The 23,873-nt window shown below is 40.5% G+C and overlaps 1 protein-coding gene across 1 annotated transcript; it reads right to left on the reverse strand.

The window, feature by feature from the left end:
• UBP1 (upstream binding protein 1 (LBP-1a)) lies at positions 1-23,873 on the reverse strand (the record flags this gene model as incomplete). Its single annotated transcript, XM_010013521.1, has 15 exons — positions 1-833; positions 1,941-1,992; positions 2,552-2,694; positions 4,092-4,201; positions 4,789-4,879; positions 6,579-6,672; positions 6,843-6,897; positions 7,491-7,594; positions 14,392-14,499; positions 15,028-15,138; positions 15,284-15,436; positions 17,251-17,357; positions 17,988-18,093; positions 19,811-19,887; positions 23,675-23,873. Coding segments are annotated over 15 exons (1,548 nt in total), but the record flags the coding sequence as incomplete, so codon positions are not given.

The raw sequence follows: 23,873 nt of genomic DNA on the forward strand, positions 1-23,873 counted from the left end.
TTACAAGCGAAGAGTTAAACCGCAGCAGTGCTCTGCAGGGAACCTAAGAAACTAAACATAAAGGATGCATAGGCAATTCTTTTCCATTAAATCTGTTAAAGCAAAACACAATTACTTGGTACCTCATAGGATTTATATTAATCCCTCCAATAAGGTACTACTGATAATGCAGTTTGCTGCATGCATATATTGCATCTGTCTAGGGCTTCTTAAAAGCCCTCTTCTGGCATTTACACTTCTTACATACACTCTTATACACAATTTACACGGGAAGCTGTTTTGACAGCTTCACTCTCAAAGACCCAACAACCTGATCACTAACAGCTTAACTACTCATCTCCACACAGATTAATATGTGCTCTGCTAACATCAAAAAATAAAACCAGCGTAAGGTACAAGCACGTAATAGACAAACTGGCACAGAAAGGTAAATGCCCCAAAATAAGTTTACATTCATCTCCAACTGGATACAGATAATAGAAAACACTTCTAAAAACTGTATCTACTGGCCATAATTTGCCTTATTTCAGTGAAGGGCAAGCACCTTTGCTTACATTGTCTTCCATGCCTGTACGAAGCTGTCATGTCATTATACCTCTCATGAGGACACTTAGCTATGGCAGTGATAAGAAAGTTCACCTATCAAACAGCTCATTAGAAAGGTCATTTTGTGTTTTCAATATGAAACATCTTATACAGTGAAGTTAGTTAGATCCTAAGGTTTTGGATGATCTTTGTAATCTTTAGGCAGGACTTCATTCTGCACTGGAGTATCAGTCTAGCAGTCATGTGACATCACTTCAGAATTATATGGAAGCCTTCACCATTTTCAGCTGGAAAAGAAAAAAGTACTAGTTGTTAGAATCATAAATAGAATAACCATAAATATACCAGCCAATGCCCCAAAACAGCAAAGTATGGGCTTGGGTTTTACTGTGTAGAAGTGGTTCACTTCAGTGTAGTAGTATTTCATTCCTACTATGAAACAGTAAAGTCAAAACATGCCCAGTACCAGTAACTCGCTATTCACACTAAGCACGTGAAGAATTAACTTCTTAAACATCCCTCTGGTCTGCAGTTATTCCTGAACACTTCCTACCACACATTAAACCCACCTCACCTGACTGTGACACTTCTTTTAATATTACAGAATGCAGTTAGTTAACTACTGCAAGAGCAATAGAAATCCTTAGTGTGTGCTTTCAATCATCTATTTTGTGATGCTCAACCTTAACCTAGAAAGCCAAGGGGAAACTGTTAAAAACAAAAGCCCCTTTGGATTTATGGTTAGAAGAATCAAGCAGTACCACCAAAAAGCTTCACAACTGAGACAAATGGGTCTGTAGCACTCACTGGACAGCTTTTATACTACACAAAACTATACACAACGATTTTTCAGTTTTGGAATTTCAAGTCAGGAAGCTGACGGAGTGAAGCTTTAAACAGAGCTCTTTAAACAGAACTTTAAACAGAGCTCATCTACAGGAGAAAACACAGCTGCAGAAATTTTCTTCCGGCTGAACAAAAATGTTCTGATTAATAATTTGTAATTGGGTCTTCAAAGCTGGGACAGTTTCTGTAGGTGAAACTTGCACAGAGCCAAACCCATCCAGAGATTACAGCAATTTACTGACACCTTTTCCCAGACCTACACTGGGCACCTCAGGAAGGGTGGATCCACCTGAAGCCCCAGGGTTTAACGGGAAACCCGAACGGCCGAAGTTGGCTGCACGTGCAATGAAAACGATTCCACCCCTCTGGCCACATGGGGGGTTCTGCCATTTCTGCTGTAAGCAGATCTTGATGTTTCTGCGCATCAGCCAGATCTGTATCTGCCCCTACTCTGCCCGGGGAGTTTCCTGGGCCAGCATTCTGCTCTGAAGGCAGCTCCTTGACAGAATACACAGTTAGGTTTCAGACTGTCAGCAAAGCCACTGTACCTTTTATTGTGGTGAACAGGAAACAACTCTCATCTTGAAAGTTTTGAACCATCTACAGAAAAAAACGTTTTAAAAACCTGAGTACGACCAATACCAAACATATACATCAGATATTAAATACAGCCTCTTGTAAGCACTGGGTATTTCTGGTTTTAGTTGGCAAGTGACAAGCACATAACAAATTAAGTTAAAATATGTTACTGTCAAAATACTGCCCATCAATCATGTGACAACCAGTCTGGAGCCTACGACTGCTGGCTGCGTCTCGAAGCTCTAAATGTGTCGCAGATGCATAAGCCGAGTGCAACAGTACTGAAAGGCTCCCTGTTCAAAACAAATACATTCTAAGTAATTACTGCAGCATCTCAGAACTACACAGACCATTTGCCTTTCTCTTCTTGTAAGTGAAATTAATTTGGGTAGAGGAAGAATGACATTTAAAGGATCCTTCTGCTTATTGTAATGTAAAGGAAAAATACTCTCAAAATACCAGAAAATACTAGGTTGCATTATCAACCAGAATAAAGCAGTAATAAAGAAGCAAGCATAAGAAAAACCACCATCCAATCTCATTCATAAATAAAATGTCAAGAAAGTGTAATTTCCATTACCTGATCATTAACAAGAATGTGGATACCTGTGGGACCCTGTCTGTAAACCTGGTTGATCTGATGCAAAGGAATATTGAATGCCAAAGCAAGCTTGCGTGTGACTTCTGAGGCTGCCATTTCTTCCAAGTAGATTGCATGATAAACTGCAAGAAAGAAGAAGTATTTACATAAGCGTGGTACTAACTGGTAACAAGTCGCTCTGTGGAACAGTGGTGTGAATTTGTTCACAGCCTAGCATTCAAACGTTTCAGAAGCTAAAACCCTTCACTTCATTCTCACTCTGTTCTCGCCAAGAAGCATGAACTGCCATGACCTGGCTGTCAAGGTAAAGCCATAAGCACAACTTTCTGGCACGGGGGAGGCTTCCGTTTGCTCTAGTACCAAAGGCAGATTCCACATTTTTCCTGACTCCTCCACAGAAAGGCGCAGTCACGTCAGCCACGCTCAGGTGGGGCTTCAGGGCGTCACCTGAAGGTGACTCTGAACCACCGCCACACAGCCGGTGGTACATCCGACCCGCACCCTTGTTCAGAGCATCAGCGTGGTGGTTCTGGTTGGTCTGCTGGCAGAGAGCCTTTCTCAGCTGCCTGAATACACTTCCTACAGACCGCCTCAGAGCTGAGGGCGGCGGCGGGAAAATACAACACAGCAAAGGGAACAGTAACACAAAGCAGCCGGTCAGTTTGACACTGCATTTACAGTTCCACAGCTGTATTTAACAGTGCTAGAAGCCCTTGGCAGCTCCATGTTTGCACATTCTTCCACCCCAAACCAAAGACTGAAGATGGGAAACATTTTCCAGAGGGAATATACATGTATTTGACAGAAACAGTACCCTCTATGGATCCTCCTCCACCGCAGTTCTTGCATGGAAAATACACCACTACTATTATGGCAGCAGCCTGTACAGATTCCAGCTGGTTGGGGAGCGATGGCTCTTCACTCAGAGCCAAGAGCAAGAAAAGAATGATTTCAAATAACTCCATTCTCTTAAATGTTACAATTGACATGAATTTACCATTAAATATTATCTTCCAATCTGTGTTGAAACAACAGCCATTTATAATACTGAAATTGTCGTCCTGTACACTGCTTGGCTGCTTCTCCTTGTCCAAGCTCTACCAGTTTTAGTGCAGTTGCACAGAAAACAAAAGCAAAACGTAAGAGAAACTGGGAAAGAACTGAAGTGTTTTATTTGCATGTAGGTTTTACATGCACCTACGTTTGTCTGGTAACGCTTTGCCGGTAACAACGCAGCACAGCTAATTTGAGAACTCCTTCATTACCACGGAACTGCGGTTCTCAGAGGACTGAAAAACAATCAAAAATTTAAGCTTGAGAGGTTTTAAGGTTCTGTTCACCCCCCGGAGCGTTCGAACAGCGACGCTGTTGTGAATACACCCCCCTACGTTTCCTGTGTGTGCCAGGAACGGGAATTCAGCCTCTCCACTAGTATTCTTATTTTTTTTTCTTCCCATTTCTCTTGGCTTAGGCATTTTAAGACACACCAGTGGTGCTAAGGGACCCCAATGTGCCATACCATATATTGCACTGTTGCTGCTATCACCGTTGCCTGCATCTTGTCTTTCCAGTTGTAGGCTCCTCAGTGGCTCCTGACAAACGTAGATTGTTAGACGGGGCCTAACAGACCTGCAGTTGGAAGAAACCACATGTCAGAGGGAAGGTTACTCGCCCTGAAATACAGGAAGTGCTGAGCCACGAAGGTGGATTTCTTGTGCTGATGGTTCACTTGAAGGGGTTTAACTCATCAAAAAAAAACATTAAAGAATGCAACAGCAAGTGGTCCCTGGATGCTGCTGCTGCTGCTGCTTGTAATCCTGGAACATAACTACCGAGTAACAACAGCAACTCTTGCAAAGGTCAGTGGTAACAAACACCCTTTTCAGCATCAGAAACATCAGAAAGCCTCAGGTCGTCGTGAGCCCCACTGAACGTGAAGTTCTGTGTTCTGGCAACAAACTGACCTGCTTCCAAGAAACGGGCAGCGCCCGGCTGCATGGTACCAGCTTCACAGACTGCCCCGGAGCTCCCCAGAGCCTGCATCCCACCAGGGGTCTGCCCCAGAGGGGGATATGGGAGCTCTCTTTACACTAACTGCTGCCAGTTCCTCAGACACACGCAGGCGTCGAGGCCCATCCTGATTCTAGCTTCCCAGATCTCCCAGTGCTAGTGAATGACAGAACAAAACCCACTCAGCCTCACACCCGCGGTCACACCTGGATTTCAGTGCATTATATAGCCGAATTCCATCAGCTGGACCACAGATTTGTACCAGATCTTCTCTTGTCAGCTTTAATAAATCAGCACCTGGAGAAACACAGGAGGATTTTATGACGATTTTGTCAGAACATCTGTGCTTTTTCAAATCAGCTGTATGTTCACTTAAACCACGAATAACAAACTCCTCCATCATAAAAACAGAATCCTGCAAAACAAACAAGCTTCCCTTGAACCAACAGCATCTTCCAGCTCATTAAGACTGATGCGCTGAGGCTCCCTGGTCAAAAAGTGAGATGATGGGTTTATATGAAACACATGAAATGGGCTTAATGGAAAAGAGCATATTTTGTTGTCAACCCTTTGCAGTGTCAGGAACTGACCAAAGTTGTCATACTGCCTGTGCACAGGAAAACATCGTGGACCCCTGGGGTCTCAACATGTTAGTTATTTGTATTCTATTACTACATTATTACTAGCAGTAGTTTACAAAATTTAGTCATTGCTGCCCACGATGTCACCAGAACTACACACACATTTTTATCAACACCATCTTCCCATTCTGTTTGCTGAGGAAGGTACTGCGAAATACTGGCTCATCTGCAGAACTTCCCTTCTCAGGGCTGGATGACACCTTCACAGCTTGCTCAGAAAGGCTAAATGTGAGCCTATTTCTCAGGACTTGTATATCCCAGCAGAAAACAATATGTATTTTAGGCAGAAAACATTAACCAGCTACAGAAAACATAAAGGTTTGAGTTCAGGAACAGCTCATTAGAGAGTCTGTACTCTTGGGCAACTGCAGTCCTCATGAGATCAAATGAAAGAAATGGCCTGTGACCAGGGAAGGTGCCTGGTGCAAAGGGAATTCTGGCAGGAGCATGAGCTAAGCTAAGAGGCAGAGAGAGGGCCTCGTTCATCGTATGTATTTACTGTGAGGGTGCTGAGGCGCTGGCACAGGGTGCCCAGAGGAGCTGTGGCTGCCCCATCCCTGGCAGTGTTCAAGGCCAGGTTGGACACAGGGGCTTGGAGCAACCTGCTCTAGTGGAAGGTGTCCCTGCCCGTGGCAGGGGTTGGAGCTGGAGGAGCTTTAAGGTCCCTTCCAACACAAACCAGTCTCGGATTCTGTGATATTCTCCCCTTCACACGTCACCAGAAAAAACCGAGAAGGAATTTTTCTCATGGTGTGTAACTGTGTCATCCCACCCTTTGCACACCTACATGGAAGACTAAAAACAAACAGCAAAACATAGCGCCAGATAATGCATCTTTCACCACTGCTCGCTTCCATAGGTACAGTGGGAACTACACTGACACATGTCACATTTAAGAATAACCAGACATTCTGCCGTAATGAAAAACATTCATAAAAATATGAATATTCAAATAATAGTCATAAACATGAATATTCATTAGACAAACGCACACGGGTAAAGACTTCTCCTGCTGCATGGCACTGAAGCAGAGTTCCACACAGAACAGGACCTGCTGTTTCTACGGATAAGACAGCTTCGGAGGAAGCCTCACGCAGCCCAGGGAAGTCAGCTCCTTGCGTGTTCTGGGAGAGCAGCGCACGCTGCTGCCGCCAGGAGCCAGCCCGGCCGAACGGGAGCGGCCGCCGGTCTGACGCGCCAGGCGCAGGCGCTTTTCCCAAAGGACTCATCAAGGTCACAGCGATACCGAGAACTGTGCTCATGCAAACAGCACCCAGCTGCGCCCGGGGCTCAGGGCCAGCGCCCAGGAAGGAAATGCCTTTTAATGCAAACCGAACATTTAACAGTAGAGATACCTGAGAAGTTTGAAAAAAGCCTCGTGTAGGTGGAGAACCGATGTTTGAGCAGCCACTGCTGAGTTTCCTGGATTGTGGCCGAGGGATGAAGCTGCTGTAAGAAACACGACTGGAGATGATGATTCGGATATTAATCGAACATTAAGAACATCCCCCCAGTTAAACATCTCCACATTACTGCAACATCAGGGTATGAATAAACCAAATGTTCTGACACAACTATACAAACAGAGCCATGAGCAATACCAGAAAACAAACACTCACATCTCCAGAGCCTTGAGAGCTTCCATCTCCTTGATGATTCGGGGAAGAAGAATTGCTAGAGATTGGGGGGGGGGAATAATAAAAGAATTACTAGAATTTTATTAAGCAAAATATTTTAGCATTGCTGAAAATTAACTTGAATGAGTTCGAAGTACACAGACCAGACAATACCGCTGTAAATCATTCCCTGATCACCCAAGTTTGATGATGGTAGTTTAAATAATGTCTCAATTAAGAATGCTTTTACCAGTACAATTGCTGTTGAAAAGCGTGTGAAGATTATTGTTGGCTTTTCTTCTTGCAAACTATATTAACTGTGTATGAGGGGAGTGAAGACTCTTCTTGCTGGAAAAAGCTGTATAGTTTCCATAGGCAAGGACTAAATCAGAATAGTTCAGAGGTAAAGTATTTGCTACGTAACAAAGGACAAGATGAACAGTTTTCAACAGCATATAGGAAGGAAGAAGAAAGTTGAAGCAGAAGTAATCACTCCATGTAATGTCGAACTCTAAAATACATACTGGAAGTCAAAACAATCTCACATTTCCCAGTGGAACCAGAAAACAGTTGCATTTATTCAGAAAACACCTTTGACTCACCATGATTTTAAAATGTAAACCTTAATTAGGGTACACAAAAGAAACCTACCTGTCTGGGACACTGTAGGTATTATGTTGAGCAGAGGTAAAAGTTGGAGCAGGAGTAGGACTGTTGTTTACAAACGTTGTAGGAGTATCAGGCCACGGTGAGCACTGAAGATAAAGAATGAAAGCTTAAGTTTCTCTTGGCAAAGCAGAGCCTGTTCTACTCTGATGCACACTTCTTTAAATGAAAGCCAGGGGTTTATCCAGAGAATTCTGATTTGTCATTCCAGATAGAGACTCCCCCATCCCATGCATAACATGCAGATACTCCAGGTAAAAATCACTTCTGGTTTATCTTGTTCTTTCATGAAGACTCCTACTTACACTGTCTTCTGTTAACCAAGTGAAGGTATTAATGGTGGAACTGACAGAAGGCTGATCCAGATTAGTCAATTTAAAACAAACCAACCTACCCCAAGCTGTCTGCCCAAAAACCTTTTTCATCCTAAAAGGGGTGAAGGGGCTGATTAAACTGCAGGTATCATGTCCTGACAATAGGTGTTCAGCAACAGTAAGTGAAACTATGAAGCTAGATTTAACCTTGTGGATAAATCTAATGTATCTGTCCAGGTGAAAGACAAACAGAATATTCAGTCGAAATTGTGTCAATCTGAGAAACTGCAGGACTCAAATGATGCCTACATGTACTGCTCCTGAGGGCCCCTCAGCTGCTTGGTCAGCTGGAGATTTCAGACATACATACAAGCCACCACAAGTATACGCTGAGGCAGCTGTTTAATTCCATCAGGGTTTTCGGGGTATTTTTTTTTAAACCATGACGATTAAGCCCTGCAGAATGAGAGCAGCATTTGGTGTTTCCAGCACCACTGCAAACCCAGTGTTTCGAAGAAAAATAAAACCCAAACAGATTTTGGTTTGTTCAAAGACAAACAGGATTAAAACAAGCAAGTTGCCCAAGATCAAGTAAGTTAAGACCATGCCTCTTGAAGCAACAAAGATTTCTGATATCGTATCATGCACCAGCTAAACACCCCGTAAGGAAACTTCCAAGGTCATATCATGGTTTGGTGTAGGAGGAAGGGGACCCTTGGAAACACGGAAACATGTTTCAACAATTGTGTGTTGAAAGACTTTTCACTATCCAGGGGAAACAGTGAATAAGCACAACATCAGCTGCAACCTTCTGTAAACCAGTTCACAACATTTCTGTGCTGGCCTCCCGCTGTCAGAGCAGGGTTACGAGATCCCTAGCCTGGCACATACAGTTTACCACCACCAGCCTTGTACGCCCTGCAGGGCTTAAAGTCTGCCCCGGATTTCATTCAGGTCAGTGTTTTTGTGAGGCTCTGTGCACCCACTCTTTGATTACATGGTCAAAGCCACCCGTTACAGCACAAGGAGCGCAACCCTCACAAAGCACGCTCCTCTGTCACCCACTGGTGCTCCCCACTCTTCCTCCTGTTCTGTGTATTCCCACCTGTTGTTTCTCTTCCCAAGCTCATTTTAACGTTAATCTCAAAGACGTTGTGTTACACCAGGTAGTTAAAAGAGGCCTTCATTCCCTAATGCAGTCCAAAGCCATAATTTAAAAAGAAAAGCTCAACATGATGTAACTTTGCTCTTCTGACATATTTGGAAAGCATAATTTCTTCGGGGTTTTTTACATTCACTCCATAAATTTTAATGCAAGCTGCTTATCAGGACACACCGATGCAAGCTGCACCTCCTTAGCTGCAACTCCATTACGAGATTCCATTCAACACATTCAAAACCAGGGAGCGGGAAGAAAGCATTCGTGCCAGAGAACTGCTTTTGAGCCATTCCCAAGGCATGCACTGCAGTTAATGGTTCTGGCCTTCAAACCCACCTGAAGTTGTTCACAACAAAACTGAGTTTAGATGCGGGAAGAAGCATATTTGAAATATCTGGATAAAGAAAATCCCAACCCAAAGCAAGAAGCCTTTCTTCTGCTAGAAACACTTCTTACCTTCTGCTCTCTTCCAACAAAAATGTTACTACCTACCCACTGAGACTGAGTTAGTTGGTTAAAAAAGGAAAAAGGTAGTAATTATAATACTACCGCAACATGCCTAATTGTCTCGGTTCTCCTGCTTTACACATTGTTGAGGGGAAAAATGAGTATTTGAGCATTGAGATACTTAATTCTGCAAGGTTCAAGGAACAAGAAAGTCCAGCATTAAAAGAAAAAAGAGAGAAAAGAAAAGACAACACCATATGTTCTTCAAGTGTCTTCAAGCAAGTGAGCTTGAGCTGCTTATGCCTCTGGAATCACTCGCATGCACAACTGTCCTGCATTTCACAAACCCGCTGGGTTCAGAAACAGGGTCAGACAAATGTCTGGGCATCACATCCATTAACACTACAAAGATTCAGAAGGAAGTCTAACATCTTTCTAACACCTGCATGAAGTTTCTGGGCACTGGAGGGTTACAAGGGGAATGGATCATAGGCACAGCCTTCTGCAATTGCCACTGCCAGGAACAGACAACTGGACTTCAGAGACTCATGGTCTGATCAATCAGGATGTTTCTTATATTCTTAAGCACATCACTGAATTAACCAGAGGACATTCAGCAAGCTAATAATACTTATACAGAAGTCCCTGGCCACTGGCCATAAAGAGAAACATGTCACCCTGCCCAACAGAAGCATCCAACTCTGTAAAAAGCCACCACGGCAGAGAAGAAAGGTTGGTATTTTATCTTTACCTGTAATGAGCAATGAATATATACTGGTGAATTTCCAAAGCTGTTGGCTTTGGTGTCTCGACACTAGCTGCCCTCCATTACTAACTACTGCACTGATACAACTGTACCCCTAGAAACTGTGTCTTATTTCCAAACACTGATTAATTCTTGAAAAGGAGAAAACTGTTTTAGTTACAGATCTTTAACATCCTTCCGTAGAGGCCATGAATGAAGTTACAAAGTGTTGACCAATGGCTTCACTAAGTTAAAAAGGGAGATAGGAAATCTTTCCAGGTATGACCTTCAGATCCAGGATGTGCAGCGTTTAAACTCGGAATGTTCCTAACTTCTGAAAAATTGCAAAATCTCAACTTATTCTAAGCCACTGTTTGATGTCATTTCTCTTCCTGCTTCCCATCTACCTGAAACTACCCAAATTCATGCTTTACTATAGGGTAAAACAACTTCGGCAACAAACTCCATACTATATTTACATACCAAATAAACACAAAACCAAGATAATAGTAATTGGGCACACAGCATCATCTTTAGAGAACAAAGCAGCAATTTTATTACAGCTTTTTTATTGGATGTATAAAATATGAGGTTCTTGCCTGAAACAACTGCAGCTGCTGTGTGCAAAAGCAAAAACATCCTGCACATACTGACTTAATTGTTATGGATGCAGAAGTAGTCATTTCCAAAATGTGAAGCCAGCCACTCTGCATAAGCTGTATGCTACTGACATCTGCTATGTGGAGCACAGATGTAAGGAGAAACAAGTTGAAAAAATACTACATCCTTACGTTGCTAGTTTTGCTCCAGCTGCAGTTCCTAACTCTTAACCTCTAGAAGGTTTTAGACTCTAAATTTAAGTCACAGAAAAAAATTTAGCTTCTGCACCAACCTTCCATGTCCAAAACTTAATGTTCCAATCTGTTTCAAGGTCTATACCTCAAAGTCTTCTAACCTCCCTTCATGTGCCCTGTAATCAGTTCTACCTGAAAAAAATTACCACTTGACCAAGTTTAATCAAAAGATAGCTTTATATATGCTAGCTTGTGACATAATATAATGTAAAATAACATAATGTAATATGATAACTATCACAGATACAGTTAATATCCTACACTATGCTATAATATACATACTATACTATAATGTATTATATGATGCATTATTTAATACGCATAATATAAAAATCAACCAAGATACTGCAGACAGAAAGAAGTGTCTTTACAGACATCGTCTTAAAGACCCAACTACCACAATACAACGCCTGCTCTTTCAAATTCAGAGCAGGGGAAAGAATCTGGTTGGGTTTTTTTCCCCTCTTCTTCCTGAGATCAGCTCTAGCTTCTATACATTCAGAAGGGAAGAGTCTAGATGGAATTCTTATGAAAATGAATGAGAAGGAAAATACACGTGATGGTAACAGAAAAACAATCTCTGCTTTCTAGGAAAAGACAGGAGTACAGTAGAAAGAACAAACTCTTGTTTCACCAAACTCTTTGTATTGTGTTAGAATCCCATGCAAGTTAAATTGGAAAGAAAAGATATTAAATTCAATGTTTCTTAAAGGAAACACAGTAAGAAACCAACCTGTCCAAATCAGATTGTGGGTGAGCTCGAAGAAATCACACCGCGGTGGGGTGGGGGGAAGAAACAAAATGAAACAGAATGAGACACATCCAGCAAATAGAACAGCAGAATATTGGAGGGGCAAAATAAGAACACGTATGTACAAGATAAGATGCAAAAAGAAAGGAACAAAAAAGACAGCCTATATACAAGGCTAGGTGTAGGAGGAAGATAACAATACCCAGTTTTAAAAAGGAAGAGAACTACAGACTGCATCAACCTAAATTCTAAAACTCAAGAAAAGGTTACAGAGAAGTGTTTCTGGGCACCAAGGAAGCAGCACTGGGTACGTAACAGCACTGTTGACTTTGTCAAGAAGAATACACTCCAAACAACCCTGGTTTCCTTCTGTAAGGGAGCTATGGTTCCCCGGACTTGCCAAGTACAAGATGCCATCTTAGATAAAGACACAATATGCAAACCAGAGTCAATTCTCATCCTTAAATGAAGGGAAACAGGTCTTCAGTTTTTGCGTCTAAGCTCCTCTGTGACACCTGTACTAGCACATAGGGTACATCTAACCTGCACATGAGGTAACTCTGGTAACAGCCAAGCCTTCTGATGGCTACAACTGGGAAGAGAGAACTGCTCAAAGTAGGAACATGCATCATCCCCTGTCCATATTTACAAGGCCCACAAGAATCAGCCTGTCTGGTGACAAGAGAAAAAGACTTATGAGCTGGCCTTCAAGCTGGAGATCACACATTTTCTAGATCAAGCAAACAAGTCACACACTCAACTTACATAGTTGAAAACAGTACTTACTGAGTGTATAGAGATTATCAAGGTTTCACTATGAATACAGCAAAAAGTGTGTTTCATGGCATTTTTTATGGGCTTGGTGACTTCTAGTAATTTTGCTAATGATAAAAACCATTGTGATGACGGAACAGGTTGTGTGTTAAGTCTGCAGATGGTATCAAGTTAGCAAAGCTGAAAGCATTTCATCCTACAGGAATGGAAGTCAAAATGGTCTCAACAAACTGACCAACTGATCTCAAGACAGTGTTTTATTAAGGGCACATGTCCAGGCAGGAACAGTCCACTGCACAATTAAGAGAACTGGAAAGCTGTACATGCTTGTTATTCCAGAATAGTCTGTGGGTTACTCTTCATCCTAAGCAAGAAGTCGAGAAATAAACACACACACACATTCTGTCTTTGTGTGCTTTGAGAAAGGCAACAGAAGTCCAGCACTACCTGTCTTACCTCAATTTTTCTTTGCTACAATTAATGTAATGCTAAAGGAAGCTTAAGTGTTTCAAGAGATTGTTAAGAATAGGTTGGACGAGTTTCAGGTACCATTTGGCTGCGGTTCATCATTTGTCATATCTTTTAAAAATACCTTTTCCTATATTCTTCCTAGAAGTAACAATCACTGAATGAAGTACTTACAATAACAGAGAGAGGAGGAGGTGCGGGGGACGTACAAATCCCTCCAAAAACCAGCTTCAGAAGACACTTCAGACATGTCTTCTGAGTGAAAGTGATAAAATCCTGATTTCTCCTGTCTGTACCCCCCCTCCAAGGCCATCTGGAACAAGTGAAAGAATGTCTGCACTGCCAAAGAATTCTAAATGTACATCTTAAGAGAAAGAAAAGAAAGAGAAAAGAAAATAAAGAAAGAAAAGAAAAAGAAAAACCCCAACAACCAAGAATAGTAGAAAGTAAATGCAGACAGCTCAGTGGTAATAGCTTCAGGGTGTAGAACACCCCAAAATCCTCCAAAGAACCCATCTGACTTAATACTGCTTCTTCTCTCCCACCCAGTTACACGGTTTATAAACAAGAGGCATACACTGAAGTACTTTACAACCTAAACGTGAAAATAATGTCTGAGGGAAAAGAGTCAAGAAAGTCAATGCCTGCACACTGCTAGGAAAGAGCTGTCAGCACATTATCCCTGTTCAAAGAACAGGCAATTGTTTTCCACAGTCACAGTATTAACTGACATTCAAACTTGCCAAACGGATGATGCAGAATTGTTTCTCATCTGGAATGTAAGGTCTCAGTGATATTCACAGCGAGAAACACCATTTAAGAAATCCTGGAGTATGCAGGATGTATGTTAAGATTCAGTTGGGGAGCACATACAGGGTTAGTGTGCACGTATCATGAAGAGGTACTGACTCTTCTGAACTGCATTAAACCTGCTTAAAGCACAATATGTAGATGGCTGAAGAAAAAAAATCACTAACTAATGCTCTGCAGTGCTACATGGTGTTTTAACAATACTGACGTACATGGAAACTTACATTGAATCTAAGTACAGATATAGAACAAAACACTAAGTTTCACCATTCTTACTTCTACTAATTACACACATACAGTAAAGCAAAAAGCTGTTTCATTTAAAGTCACATAAACGGAAAGCTCTTGACTTAAAAGTTACACAGTCCCTCTGCAACAGTTAAGTGTTAGATTTAGGAAGGATTCCTTTGCTGAAAGCAAACATGGAGTAATTGGTATACACAAAAGTGAGTAATATTAATACACAGCAATCAATGTTTTCTCTTTACAAAATGGAAGTTTCTCCTATATCTAACACTGTACAAGGTATCTTGCACAATGAAAAGGTAAGCAGAAGTCCCTTACACTGCCTCGCTTTGCCAGAGAATCACCGTAGTCTGCTGGCAAAGTCCGCTTGCTGGACTTTTTCTGCTCATGTTCAACTGCATCTTCAATTATAGGCTCAAGCCTCATCTGGACAAACACCAAAGATTTGGATCAATTTCTTTTCATTATACAGTGAGGAAAGATCTAAAAGCCTTTTAGAAACTTCTGAAACCTTTAGAAAACTACATAGAACTCACTGATGTTTAAATAAAATGCAAAAACCTACTGAGGCTCTGGCCTTAAACTCAGTGATCTCCAAAAAAAGACTCTGAAGCTCAAATTTGGCAGATAATTAAACTCTAGATTCCCCCCTCTTTTTTTTCCCTCCAGCTGCAAGGTTTTTAGATCTGTACCAAAAGATTTGCTCTAGGGTTCAGTGCAGTCAGTGTTAAAACACACTAAGATTGAACACAAGCATCTATCTAGTATCTAAATGTAAGTTTACTAAACAAACTTAAAATGGAATGTTGCTGTTCACTGGACAAGTTTGTCAAAGAAAAAGCTTATCTTTGTATAGAACTAATTCTTCCCCAACCCTTCCAAGACTACAGCTAAGTAATATACCGTATATACGTATATTCTCCTCAGCCAGCAGATGCAATTCTAATCTGTTACCTCTGTGAGAACTGTGGTGTCATATGAAGGCTGATACTTTTCTTTTTCATGTGCAGTTCGCTTTTCCATCTTCTCTCTGTCTGTTTTCTGTTTCCTGTCTGCTCCTTTTGGCTAAAAATGAATAGTTACATGAACAAAAACACAAGTTGAAAATGGTTTTATAACTGAAATCTGATCTCAGAAGTAGTAAGATAAAGATATCCTCCATCTTTATGAGAGCTTCTGGGAGGCTTACTAAGGATATGTTTTCTGTTACCTTAAAAACTTTGATTTGACAGCTGGCTGAATGCAGATGATCTGTATATTCTCCGTTTTCAGTCTGTTTAAAAGTGTCAACCTGAATCCTAAAAGGAACTCCTTTCTCTCCTCCATGCTTACGAGGGGTAAATTCAGTGCTGATACAATGTACCTGAAAAAAAACAACCCACCAAACAAAAAAGACCCTCAGAAGTATTCCAGACATGGATTTGATTATGTGTTACCAACATCACATATATTTTCTAAGGACAAGAAACAAATTACCCAGCCTGAGGACCAAGCTGCAAAACTAACATTTTATTCCTTTTCATGCCCGTATTGAAATGAAGCCAAAAACATTGTACTAGAGTTGACAAGAGAGTAGAGAAACAAGGAGGTGTGTCACCAAAATCTCTCCAAAAAGCAGAAGTCATTACAGGTTTTTATTAAATAAGACCTTGCTGGATTGTAAGAAAAATGTATATAGAATCACAGAATGGTTTGGGTTGGAAAGGACATCCTGTTTCAATCCCCCTGCCATGGGCAGGGACACCTCACACTAGACCGTGTCACCCAAGGCTCTGTCCAACCTGGCCTTGAACACTGCCAGGGATGGAGCATTTACCACTTCTCTGGGCACCCTGTGCCAGCACTTCAGCACCCCCACAGGGAAGAGCTTCTTCCTTATATCTCACCTGAACTTCCCCTGTTTAACTCTGAACCCATTCCCAACAACTGTATCTATCGTGAATACAGCAAAAACTTTTCCAAGATACTATTGTCCAATGCATTATAGCTAGAATAAACTTGAGAGTTACTTATAATAACTACTGCCACACTGGGTTTATAAGCTAGAAATACCCCTAGAAGATATCTAAGGAGAAAATCAGTGCAACAGAAAGAGTTACGATGAATCTTACTGGACACTGCTCCCAATGTTTTGGGGATACTTGCTTCCTTATGGAATTTTAAGCAAGCCAATGCCACAATGCTTTTTATTTCCTTTGGCTATCAACAGTAGAGACCCACAGACTGGAAATTGAAGCTTTACATGTGTAATCAGTGCTGCTATGCTGGGCTCTCTAGCTTTCAGAGTAAGTGAGCTATACTTGTGTAACAATAATAACCAGATCCATTTCCTTCAGGCTGTTACTGCTTCTAAGGAAGCGCGTGAACAGAAATAGCCAGTAATTTCTCTCACATTTCTTCAAGGAGACTACATTTTAGTAATTATGTAATTCTTAGTAGAAAAAATGGCTTCATTGTACTAGATCAAAGTTAACGTGCTTGCAGTGTGGAATCTAACCTGTTTTAGAAGCCTCAGTAAGAAAAGCTGCTACCTCAAACTTCATACCTACACCTTTGTATTTTATAGTAAAAACAGATCTGAGACAAAAGTAAGCTAAAAATTCCAATGCAAAACTGAACATTCTATCTAAATAATTTGCAAAGGCAGCATGTTCAATTGCCCTGAATATCAAATACATAAATGACAAAAATCCTACCGCAAGGAAGCCTACTGACACAGTAAGAAACATCTTTTAAATGTCTGATTTAAAACTCTTTGTAGCACATTACTTTTCATTTTATATCCTCAAGCCTGAGCCTCTGCCGAAGCTCACAACCAGGAGAGTGGGAGACTCAACTAAAACAAAACCATTAGTGTTGACAGTTATTTCGACTGACATAAATTAATTCCAATACTCTGTATAACTAAATATTTGAACCTTGACAGCTTTATTCACAGAACTTTTTGAAAGCTTTTTACGTAAACTGTTTTTAAAAGATGCTTCTATAAACCCAAGTGAAGTTGAAAAACATAACTAGGGACCCTTACAGAACTATGAACCCATGTTCACTTACAAAGCTGGTATTTAATGACTATCCCACAAGTAAGAAACCAGGAAGCTTCATAGTGCAAATGTACTACTGTTTGTGACCTGAAAGGCACCAAACACAGACATCCAGTCAAGTAAAATTTCAAACCTGAATAAAAGCAGATGTACATTTTGTTGGATCCCACAAAAATTCAACTGCATTGAGCTGGCTTGGATTTGTCTTGATATCAATGACTCCGACAGACATTGGAATATCTATTAAAATAAGTAGTATATGTTTCAAAATAATCATATTCCAAGGAAACACTACAAATAAATTTTAATACAAGGTTACCGTCAGCAAACACAGGTAAGGGTGGAAAAATGTGGGCTTTGGTGGCCTGGCCTTCAGTCCAGAAGCAGTTTCTTACAACTGATCTGAAGAATCTTTGTAGACTCAACATACAAAGCGTTTAGGGTTTGGGGGTGTTTTTTTGATTCCCCTCCTCATCATCCCCACCCCCATACTCATCTTATGCACCAAAAATGAGCAAGTTACTCAAAACACAGAAACCATGTTGGTGCCATTTCCACAATCTAGTAGAGAAGTTACTTTTGATTGTGTTTGCCTAATTACTGTAACATTTAGCAATCAAAACTAGAAAGATTACTAAATGTGTAAGGCTGTAGTTGCTATCTTACTTCTGTAGCACTTAAAGGTGTTAAAGGAATATGAAAGTGGTGAGAACGTTTACATTCAAAATAAACACTATGCCAAAGCAGCATACAGAAAGCTGCTCTGTGTGTTCTCATAAGCCCTAGCATAAATGTGACCATGATCAATCTCAATCTGGAAACTGATTTTCATAAAGTGTCAACAGACAGAAAGAGTTATACCAGTTATACCTAAGTCGAGAAGTCTGTCCCCAGGGCGGTTCCACTTCCAACCTTCCAGCTGCTGGTGCTCTGTATATTGCAACCTTCGGTCATGGAACACAACTCTAATAATACTCTAACAAAGAAGAAAACAAATGATGAGCCACAAAGTTACTTTATGTTTAGAAACTGCCTGAAGATAAAGCATTAAAACATTGTGAAATAGCAACAGTGCCAAAAAAATCTATATTTACAGCAAAAAATTTGGTAACCATCAGTATCCCAAAATATTCCCGATCACAGAAACAGAACTGAGCAGCACAAGAGATCTGAAAATGTAGTAAAAATGCAAAGGAGAATTACGTATGATTGCACGTTCTGAAGGTCACTATGAATTACATCCAGTGAACTGAGCAACACTGACAGCACAATACCAACACTGTGCAGACAACACCAACTTCTTTTAGAAAACAAACACAGAAGACTTAATCTGTCCTGAAAAGCAGTGAATATAGTGTGACCTTTTCTTTTTCCACTCCCTTTCCTCGTATTTGTCAGCATATTTACTACAAATCTGTGATTTTCAGTACCAGTAAGAATAAACAACCTCACCACTTTTCCAACTATTCCAGCTGAAACATTAATCTAAAAATACTACTCAACTGATGCAGCTAGAAGCAATCAACCAACAATACCTATTTTGTGACCATCTCTGGTAAAGCTGTGCACTTAAGTCATATTCTGCTGCATGAATGCACATACAAAGCAATGTGTCATACAGAGGGGAAAAACACTGTACATATTAATTGCTACTGAACAAATCAAACAAATCTGTATCATTTTATTCCTAATTAGTCTATAGAATGGATCAAAGTGTCCAAAAAACCCAAAAACTTTTAAATGAAGCATCTCTTCAAGATACATTGCACCACCTTGGCTTTATTTCAAAGCTAACAGAAAGCACGTGTGCACGTGTGAGTACATGCACACACACGGAGCCCGCTCCTTTGTCATGGCAAACTGGCAACTTTGGAACATGGAAATACCTGCAACCATCCTTCACCAACATGGAATGCCTTCATTAAAGTACTGGCAGTACAGTAGTTAAGTAACGGGAAGTTTGGTGATGTGATCCTGATGTGATAGAATTTATTTCTTTAAATTTTTACACTGCTTTGTCCTACTCTACCTACCAAATGGCTCATCGCCAATATATGAACCTGTAAAATTACAGCAAGTCACCATGCTGGGTTGTAAAAGGTTTAATTACACAACTCAAATGCCAGTTTTATGCTTGTGCTTAACACTTCCTGAAATTATACCTGAACAAGCATCCCACGGGCAAGAACAAGGCACAGGACTACACAAGCAAGCCAAAGTTCACAAACTATACAGCCCAGAGTATCTAGTAACAGCAGGAAAAGGAAAAAACCCATAAAATGTGCAGTCTGTAGATTGGATTTCTCTCACCTAACTTCAGATACCTAAATTTGAGATCACTGTTCCTTTCACTGTGTGTGTCCTTTTACTCAGCCGAAAGACGTGGGCACATTTAGTGAAGATTTATCTCATCTTAAACCAGATCAGACTGCAGACCTTGTAAAGGGTACATGAAGTGATGAGCTCACCTTTAGTTACCTGAAGTTTCATGAAACCATACATACTCTCTTTATTTACAGTAAACTGGAAATAACAACACGAGGCATTAGGTTCCTCTGTGCCCATTGTCTTTTGTTGGTCAGCTCAGCTGGCTACATCCCTCCATGAATCAGAGCACAATAAACAGTTAAGAACTACTCTCTTCATATGCAAGCACCAGAGGTTTGTTAGTAACACCATCTAGAGAACTTCACCTTCACCAGTTTTCCATTGATCTCTGGTATGTCTCCAGCTTTCCGATTATCCAGCATCCGTATTTCATAGGACTGACCTTTAAAAAGAGAAGATTTGTATCAGCAGAAGCTATTTTGTGTTTAATGCACCTGAACTAGCGTTTGGTTCACAGGACATAAGAATACCAGTACCTGAAACTTCTTTTTTAATAGCAAAGTTCACTTCACAACACAGGAATTAATGGAACAAAATGACACTTTTTGGTCCCCTTAAAACTACAGACACTTTCAAAGTTGAAGTATTTCATTTCGCAAGAAGTGTAAGCACTTGTTTCTCTATTACTATTTTTCAAAAGCTGTATTCCTTTATTTCTGAAACTGATAAAAGGCAACACAGCCTGGTCTTCTGAAACAAACTCCTGCACAATTTTTGTACTCTTCATACAACATACATACTACTCGCCCATGTTTCATTTTGCCCACGTACCTGTTGACTTCATATGATTTTTAGGCTTTGTATAACTTCAGAAATAAGCATTTGAAAGAGCCAGTTACTCATTATTTGAGCAAATATATGAGCAAACCTATCTTCCCAGTGGATGTGATGAACTGGTGTGCTTCAAAAGACAAAGCTGGAAGTCATTTATTTGAACTACAGGATTTTTTTTTCTTCTAAGGGGAGCAGCACATACTCATTTGCAAAAATCACATTTCCCTAAATGCAGGACAAAACAGATTTTGAAGTTCGCTAAGATCAAGTGCATTAAATTTATTACCTTCTACATTACCCTCCAAACTACCTTTACATTCTAGCATACACTACATTTAAAAGACATTTATTGACTTGCCCTACAAGGCAGAAGTTCAGCTGTCACAGCCCTGTGATAAGCAAAGGATTTCTTCAATTCATTTCACTGCATCACAGACTGATGTGACCTCCAAATATGGGCTGTGACAATTAATACTCTACATATGTACAGACTTACTTTACCCCAGCAGCATTTGATCACTGGCAAGACCATTGATTACATAAATCCATACCAAAACCAAAAGAACCTAGCACAGCTGAGTAAAGCAATGGATCATTCATCCTCCTATACTCAACAGGAGGGAACTTCTTCCTGTTAGTAAGATTTGTTCAAGTGCCAGTGTTATTTTACTCACACATAACATATGTAAACAGTCTGCATCTACAGACAGCTTTTTTTCAATCTGGCACTATTAATAAAATTTGGAAGTATTTCTCTGTTCTCTCTCATCATTTTTTTTTGAGAGGGGAGAGAAGAAAAAAAAAAAAAAGAGACTGATTGCTCAAGAAGTGTTGTTAACCTTTCAGAGGCATAAAATAACATTAAGACTGATGATTTGATGAAGGTAAAAATCAAGGAATACCTGCCTCAAAAATAGCATGAGAAGTTTTCAAGGCAAATGGACAGAAACATTCCAGTCTAGAATTCTGGATCTGAAAGTGTGAAGTGTGGAAGTGCTGTGGTGCTTCCACACACAGCAAGCACCACAGCACTGATTTTAGTCATCTCTGCATGGCAGCTAGGTATGCTGCTTCCTCTGCTCTTTCCTGGAGAGTAGCCATAAAAGCAATGCAGCACCAGATGCAGTACCCTCTTCCACAAAAACTACACAATGGTCAAGTTTGGAAGGAACTACTGGAGGTCATCTTGTCCAACCCCCCTGCTCAAGCAGGGCCACCTAGAGCCAGCTGCCCAGGACCCAACTTATTAAGCAAACCAATGTACCAGTACAACTCAGTGTTGCAAACTGCTCCTGATTTTAAGCTGGCTTCAGAAGGGAAGTTGGCCAAGTGTTCTTATTTTTCCCCATATTTCATTAGAAGGAGGGTATACCAATCCTTTCGTTTTCTGACATCAGGAAAAAAGTTACCAAAGACACTGAAACCAGAAAAGCTTATTTGCAAAATAAATCTTGACAGTAAGAGATTTTCAAGGGCAGATGAAACATTTAGAGTCATTTCAGACACTGTCACTTAAATGGCAAGCTCTTCTAGGCAAGAGAGCAAGCACTTTCCTCCTTCAGCTTTCAGCCCTGTGCTGGCTCCCGACACAGAGCTGAGCTTCAAGGGAGGCTGGATCCTGGCACTGAGGAAAACAAAGTATATTTCTACAAAGCTTAAGGTTTATAAAACTTGGAAGCTTTTTAAGCAGCACAAAGCATCCTGCTGGCGCAGCACACTGCTGCAGTTGTGCTGTTCTCTCCTGGAAAGAGCACTCAAGCTACCAAGTGGTTAAAAATAAACCTGACAAAGCAAATGGCTCAATGCTGCGATTAGGTCTTTGTAAGACACCAGAAATCACCTAAAGAACATCCACTATTTGCATTAGTAGAATAGTCAAGTATTGTTTAAAGTACATTTAGACCAACTGGATGCTGCAAGATGAATCACTTAGCAGCTTTATTCACATGGAAAGCTGAAAGGATGCTTTGTCATCATGACAGTATCAAATTATATAAAATCTACTCTCTCAGATTTAGGGCTTCAGTACACAGTTAAACAGTTCCAGGCATGACATGCCTCACATTATCATGACATGCATCATGTTCACAGCACTAGAAGCATTTCAACTTGAGCAAGAATGTTATCCTGTCAAGAAAACACAAGTAAAATGTAAAAGATACTAATTCCAGCAAATCTAGTAAAGCAATTAGTACGTTAAACACCTCATCAGACTAAAGAAAATTCACCAATACATATTTTAACCTGTGTCCTCTTCACTGCACACTAAGGTAATACAGTGCTCAGAGAAGCACACGATCTAAGAAGATTAACTGTACCAAAATATGGTAGGATATGGAAAAGAAATGGTGAATGTCATTTTTTAACTTGTTTTTATTTTTCATACAAGTCATTCTGCAGGACTGTGTCCTCTAATCACACTGCTGTCTATTGAGAGATCTGGGGTCAAAGTCCACAAGGAAAAGTAAAACTAGTGACCCTAAAGCATGAGAGCCAAAGGAGGGGGAGAGAGGGATATGAGTGTACAAAACACTGATACAGTCCAAAACACATGATGCATATACGAGTTCAGCATCCTAGCTGACTAAGATTAGGACACCAATGTCATTTCCAGAGGTGAGGGAGGTTTTATCACATGGCAATGACTACATTCATGTGATTCTACCAGCAGTCAGTGCCCTCTTTAGAAGAAAAACTGAATTTTCATGCAAATCAACTGCAGGCTATGAGAGAAAAAAACCAGCAAGACTCACACAAAATACTTATTGTTAATTTCTGATAAATGTAGGCAGAGGATAGTGAAATTACACACAAACTACAAAGGCAGCTGCACTTGTGGTTTTGATTCAAACATAATACCGTTCTGGGCAGATAAGCATAGATAACTTGAGAGTGATTACAGTGGCCTCTGTTATGAAACACTTTGCTTAGAATTGACATTTTAACATTCAGTACGACTTTTTGGGGGGTCTGTGTGTGCCTTAGCAATTTAATCAGACTGTACTTGCATATTATCAATCAAGTTTAAACACGAATGCCACATTAATCCTGTATTTTAAGCTATTACTGCCTGAAGTTTGTCTCCTAATAGCTCCATCAAGTTGATTTTACTGGGGGAAGTGGGGGATGGAGATGGGTAACACACAGAGGGGTGAGAAAGAAAGAAAGAAAAACCAAAACAACAGCCTGTAAAAGGGAAGTAATGACAGACAATAGCTATGAGTCTGCAAGTTGGATGAAACAAGATTACTAGTAAGGTATCCAACCTCATTTCTGACATGCATTTAACTTTGGATGTACCCACATGTATCAAAGCATGAAATACAATTCCAGTTTTGGACTTGCACCAGAAGCTGCATGCACTATAGTTATGCTTGCAACGTATGTATACCAACCTTGATTCAAGTATGTCAGAGTTTCATCATATAATTTTACTGCTGGAGATGTTGCAGCACACATAACGTACTGGAAGGGTGGATGTTTGGTCTCATTTTCTTGTGGAAGGCTGGAATCTTCCTGTTTGAAAATAGGCAGTGCCAAAACATCACTGAAAAGAATAGAAATAACTCTGTGAGACTGCTGGCCCTGTTTTAC

The sequence above is a fragment of the Nestor notabilis genome, unplaced genomic scaffold, assembly GCF_000696875.1.
Source record: "Nestor notabilis isolate BGI_N333 unplaced genomic scaffold, ASM69687v1 scaffold23194, whole genome shotgun sequence".
In the NCBI taxonomy this organism is placed as follows: Eukaryota; Metazoa; Chordata; class Aves; order Psittaciformes; family Psittacidae; genus Nestor; species Nestor notabilis.